The sequence below is a fragment of the Gymnoscopelus braueri genome (genome assembly GCF_963280865.1).
Source record: "Gymnoscopelus braueri genome assembly, chromosome: 5".
NCBI classification, from domain to species: Eukaryota; Metazoa; Chordata; class Actinopteri; order Myctophiformes; family Myctophidae; genus Gymnoscopelus; species Gymnoscopelus braueri.
The window spans coordinates 20,361,718-20,367,717 of NC_137606.1; the positions used below are offsets into that span (position 1 = coordinate 20,361,718).

The window sequence follows — 6,000 nt, forward strand, 5'->3', positions numbered from 1 at the left end:
TCTGTTTGACTTTCTCAGCAGGAGCAAGCAGAAGGGGATTTAGAGGAGAAACAAAAACAGACTCTGTGTCTCCAAGGCTGGAAAACAACATGGAGGAGACAGCAGGCCTAACGTTGCCTTCTTTCTTTTCTCCCCTGACCAGCTCCCTCCCCAGTGAATTCCATCCAGGCTAAGGACATCACCAGACACACCATCTCTCTGGCATGGCAGCAGCCTGACAGGGCCAACGGCGTCATCCTGGAGTACGAGGTCAAATATTACGAAAAGGTGAGGGCGCTCATGGGAAATTAAGTGTACAACCATAGAGAAAAAAAAGTTTCACCACTTAAGGCCTATATACTTAACCGCACAACTAAAATAGCAAAAGTAGCCGATATACAAGCTCACATTGTGTGGCGCATTGTGAGTTGGTAGATCTTCTGTTTTACCTATTTAGGCGGTTTTTGGCTATAATGAAATGCCGAAAATAGGGACGCCAGATTGAAAGTTTAGAATTTTTATATACAGTTTGTTTTTATCATTTTATATAACAATTATAACAATTATTCATCAAGGAAATGATTCTTGGGTACATGCAGTTTTCCCAGCAAAGCTTTCTGAATCGGGTAAGAAAAAGCACTAATGTCACTCTGATTGTTTCCAGGACCAGAATGAGAGAAGCTACAGGATCATCAAGACGGCGTCCAGGAACGCTGACATCAAAGGCCTGACCCCGCTCACCTCCTATGTGTTCCATGTGCGCGCTCGCACGGCCGCCGGCTACGGGGAATTCAGCGCCCCATTTGAGTTCATGACCAACTCCGGTGAGTGCCGCTCGCTGCTGACTCCGCTCGACTCGCACTGATGACATCACCGCACTGCAGTGTTCGGCAGGCTCGCTGCCAACCGTATCACCCCCAGTTTCAGTAAAAATGCCGCGATGAAAGCATCCTTTATGGGTTTGTCTCTTTCATTGGCCGCTCATTAATCAAAACCGGCTGACAGCTATAAAAAGATAAATGATATCGCACTCAAACACCTGAATAGCAAGCCGGACAGCCTCTTTTATTCGAGTTACAATGAAGCGCAAAAAGACACCAACAACTTTTATTTGTAGTCACGACTGTCGCATATTAACTTGGCATATAAACAACCCTGACCCGCTTGGCCAGGCGACATGTCACTTGATCTGAACTGCCATTGTGGCCGCGTGACATAGAAGTGTTGCGTTGCACCGGCGGCCCGTGGACCCAGGTGTTCCCTTATTGTGATGTAGATGGCAGATAGCGGCGCGCGATGATGACACGGTCAAGCACACAGCTCTAATGGGGCGCCATTGTCTCTCAATGGAGCACGAGAAACACAAGACTTTTACGGGGCGCTCGTAAAACACAGGGGCAGGCAAGCAAGGGTAAACATAGTGGGAGGCCCACACAGGGAGACAGAGAGAGAGAGAGAGAGAGAGAGAGAGAGGAGGGGGGTTGATGGAGAGAGGAAGGAAGGGAGGGGAAGTTGAATGACTTGGGCAAACAGAGAGTGTACGCCTGCTCTTTCATGTGCATGGTGCTGATCTAGTGAGGATGATATTGACTCTGCAGTTTGTCTCTGTCTGACTCCTCTCCTGAGGTTTTCTCCTCGCTCCCTCCCTCCTTCCCACCTGCTGTTTCCTCTGGTTACCACTGAATATTTCTCCTGCTATCTCCGTCTCCATTTGTTTTGTTCTCCAGGCTGTTGTCTCTATTCACTTCTCTGTTAACCGTGTCTGTCTCTCTCTCTCTCTCTCTCCCTCTGCCTCCCCTCCAGTGCCAGCTCCCATCATCGGTGATGGGACCAACTCGACAGTGTTACTGGTGTCTGTGGTAGGCAGCGTGGTTCTTCTCATCATCCTCATCAGTGCTTTTGTCATCAGCCGAAGGTGAGCCTTACGTCTGTCTGTCTGTCTGTCTGTCTGTCTGTCTGTCTGTCTGTCTGTCTGTCTGTCTGTCTGTCTGTCTGTCTGTCTGTCTGTCTGTTTGTTGATCTGTCTGCCTGTCGGTCTCTCTCTCCTCTCTCTGCATTCAGTTCTCTCTCCATCCTCTGTGATGGAATATATTGTTGGAAAAGCGGCTGTCACAGTGTTGATCGGCGCGCGCACGACACACACACACACACACACACACACACACACACACACACACACACACACACACACACACACACACACACACACACACACACACACACACACACACACACACACACACACACACACACAGAATTACCCTGACAACACACACACACACTCGCATGCACTCCGGTGAGTGATAACTCGCCACACCGGAGACGTGATTGACGGCATGACAGCTGAAGAGATGCAATCAGCAAGCCCCCCCCCCCCCGCACTCTCTCTCTCTTCCTCTCTCTCCCTATACTGTTCTCAATCCCTCCATCTCCTCTTCCCTCTATCCCTCCCTGCCTGTGGCCGTAATCTCAGACCTTAGTTATTTTCTCCCCCGTGCCTCGCATGACCTGCATCATGAATGGGATGAGAGAGATAGGGGGGTGATATATGAGAGAGAGAGAGAGAGAGAGAGAGAGAGAGAGAGAGAGAGAGAGAGAGAGAGAGAGAGAGAGAGAGAGAGAGAGAGAGAGAGAGAGAGAGAGAGAGAGAGAGAGAGAGAGAGAGAGAGAGAGAGAGAGAGAGAGAGAGAGAGAGAGAGAGAGAGAGAGAGAGAGAGAGAGAGAGAGAGAGAGAGAGAGAGAGAGAGAGAGAGAGAGAGAGAGGATTGGAAGGTAGGTAACGAGACAGCGAGAATTGGACGGGCATGGAGGGAATGGGAAAGAGGGACAGACAAGAGACGGAGAAAAGCACCGAAGAGGCAGCAGGTGGATTTGTGGTGACCCAATCATAGGCTGTTAACCAGTCAGCACACACACACACACACACACAGAGATGGATTACATGCAGATGGGGCGCTCTCATCTCAGCGTTTTAACCATGCTCTCTGTCTGGCTGTGTGTGTGTTTGTCTCGTTGTCAGAGAGAGTAGTATGTGTATGCATCCGTATGCACAGGTGTCGTACGAGAGACATTGTTGTGTATTTTATATTTGTGTACTTTATGCATGTCTGCGTGTGTGTGTTTGCACGGGGGAAGGGTTGGTGTTGATTAAATGCGTTCCTGTGTGTGTGTGTGTGTGTGTGTGTGTGTGTGTGTGTGTGTGTGTGTGTGTGTGTGTGTGTGTGTGTGTGTGTGTGTGTGTGTGTGTGTGTGTGTGTGTGTGTGTGTGTGTGTGTGTGTGTGTGTGTGTGTGTGTGTGTGTGTGTGTGTCCTCCCCTCTGTGTTCCCCTCACATTGCTTCTCTTCCAGCCAGGCTGGTGGTGGTTGTCTTTATGCGTAGCTGTCATTGTGTTGCTGATGTGGCCTCCTCCTCTGATTGAAGGGAGGAGCACTCGTCACACAGCTGTTTACAAGTCATTAGCACGCCACACACACACACAATGTCCAGCACATCTGGTCATTTACATTACACCACTGACCCCACACGTCAATACACACACACACACACACACACACACACACACACACACACACACACACACACACACACACACACACACACACACACACACACACACACACACACACACACACACACACACACTGGGGTCAACCCGGTCAACACAGATTCTTTCTACATAGCAACATCATGTTTATTCTGAAAACCTTTACGGCTGCTAGTGTCTCAAAAGAATTATTTAACACTACCCATTTATTCATTCATGTATTTATTGTAGAAGACAAAGTTCTTCCTCGCATGTTTTAATATATGATAATAGACCTTTTTTTCACAGTAGCCATTTTGACATGAAATAGTAGGGTAAACACAGGTGTTACAATTATGCTAGTTAAGGCTGTGATGTCATTTTTAAGTGTAAATGTTTTGTTGTCATTGAAAGGTTAGACACTTGTTGTAGATGTAGAATCTCTAAGCCAAAGCATTGTTATTGTTATTATTTTCCTTGCATTGAATATTCATAGTCTTTGTGAAATATACATTTGAAACTAAGGCTATGCTCAGCCTGGCAGCCCATATCAGATCTTTTGGCCTATCCAGATTGGTTTTATTGAGTCTCAACAGCAAAAAGAGAAGAAAAAAATAAAAACAACTCAATTTTGCAAATAAGATTTGAACTACTTTCCTAGGTGGTTTCAAATGTGATTTCTAAAGCTGTGTCTCAGTCTGGACACTCAGACACTGAAGCTTGAGTTATACATCTTTGTACGACTGTGTCGCTTGCCGATAATAACCGATCTACGAGCTGAGAACGTGTCAACGAATTTGTCAAGCAGAGTATTATTGTTATCACAGCAACTAATGTGGATAGGTCAGCGTTGTCTGAATACACAAAGCTGATCCGATCGCTTGTAAATAGCAGTGTGGACGGTCAGTCCTAAAGATCTGCCTGCCTTCTTAACCTTAGCCTGTCACAAAAATTCTTTTGGTGACTCCAACTGACCGCCTTGTTGCCTTTCTCCCTAGAAGGAGTAAATACAGCAAGGCCAAGCAAGACTCAGACGAGGAGAAGCACTTGCACCAAGGTAAGAGTATCCCTGCAACGCTGTGATTCATTACACTGAAAACATTAGCAGCATCCTCAGGTGCTTTCATGTCAGCATGCCATAAAGCACAAATGAAGCTGTCTCCTGGCATTAAAAGCAAAACAAACTGTGCTGAAGTTAATGTTCTCTCCAAACAGCTCGTTATCAAGTCATCAGCGTTTTGCTGTTTGTATGCAACAAAATATTCAAAGCTAATGAGCTCCGTCTTTGCCAAAGACACTGATAGTGACTTCTTCAGAGGGAGAGAGATAGAGAGGGGGGGGGTACAAAGAGAGACGAAAGGCTGGATTAAAGGAGAGGACGGGAGAGAAGAGGAAGAGGAGAGGAGAGAACAGGAGGGGAGGAGAAGAGAGGAGTGAGTCAGAGAGGAGGGGAGTAGAGAGAGGAGAGGCAGTGTAGCCCGCAGCGTGCTGGAAATAAAGAACAGATGGAGCGTACTCACCGGAATGAATTAACCTTCAGTTTTTTTTTCCCTCACTCCCCTATTTCTTTCCTTGTATCTCTTTCTTTCTTTCTTTCTTTCTCTCAGGAGTGAGAATATACGTAGACCCCTTTACCTACGAGGACCCCAACCAAGCCGTCCGCGAGTTTGCCAAAGAGATTGATGCCTCCTGTATTAAGATTGAGAAAGTCATCGGTATCGGTGAGGACCTCATCTCTTTCTCACATGGAAAAGTGTATACGTAGCAACAATTGTTTGTTTTTTTACAATTTCCCCCACCACTGTGCTAACATTGATTTTTTTGTGTGTAAAAGATTTACGTGTGTGTGCGGTGTGTGCGCACACGTGCATGTGAGAGCACTTCACGAGAGTTTAGCTGTCCGCTTCCCGCACAATAACATTTAGAGAGGACAGCGGACTCTAAATACGTTGTCCCTGCTATTCCTGTGGCCAGTGAAGAGTCATCCAATGACAAAATAATAAAGAGAAAGAATCAATATTCATTTCCACTCTCTACCACTCTGCCCCTGCTCTGCTGGAGAGTCGGGCACCAGAGACCCCTGATCGATGACCAAAGTGTAGCCCTCCCAACATGCATGCACACACACACACACACACACACACACACACACACACACACACACACACACACACACACACACACACACACACACACACACACACACACACACACACACACACACACACACACACACACACACACACAAACTAATCCTCTTTTCATTGATTTTGGTAGTGAGGCAATTATTAATTACAGTGCAGTATACAAGGTGTAATTAATGAACGATGCAGCTGGTTGCTTGTTTTAAGTGTAGCAGTATAAAAGCTGCAATCCATAACTTTTTCCCACCGGAATAAATCATTATTTTAATACAATATAACTGCTGACACAACAGCGGTGGTTGTAGTTGGTCTACATGCTCTTTTATTGGGGGTCAGGGCCACAGTTGGTTGAC

The 6,000-nt window shown here is 46.6% G+C and overlaps 1 protein-coding gene across 2 annotated transcripts in view; it reads left to right on the forward strand.

The window, feature by feature from the left end:
• Nucleotides 1–6,000, forward strand: part of epha4l (eph receptor A4, like) — a 60,507-nt gene that overhangs the window by 38,777 nt on the left and 15,730 nt on the right. The window contains exons 6-10 of one of the 2 annotated variants that reach the window (XM_080428884.1): nucleotides 143–267; nucleotides 644–803; nucleotides 1,783–1,894; nucleotides 4,502–4,560; nucleotides 5,111–5,224. In XM_080428884.1, the coding sequence (XP_080285010.1) occupies nucleotides 143–267; nucleotides 644–803; nucleotides 1,783–1,894; nucleotides 4,502–4,560; nucleotides 5,111–5,224 (570 nt within the window). The remainder of the gene's footprint in view (nucleotides 1–142; nucleotides 268–643; nucleotides 804–1,782; nucleotides 1,895–4,501; nucleotides 4,561–5,110; nucleotides 5,225–6,000) is intronic. The other variant, XM_080428885.1, reaches the window with a different exon arrangement.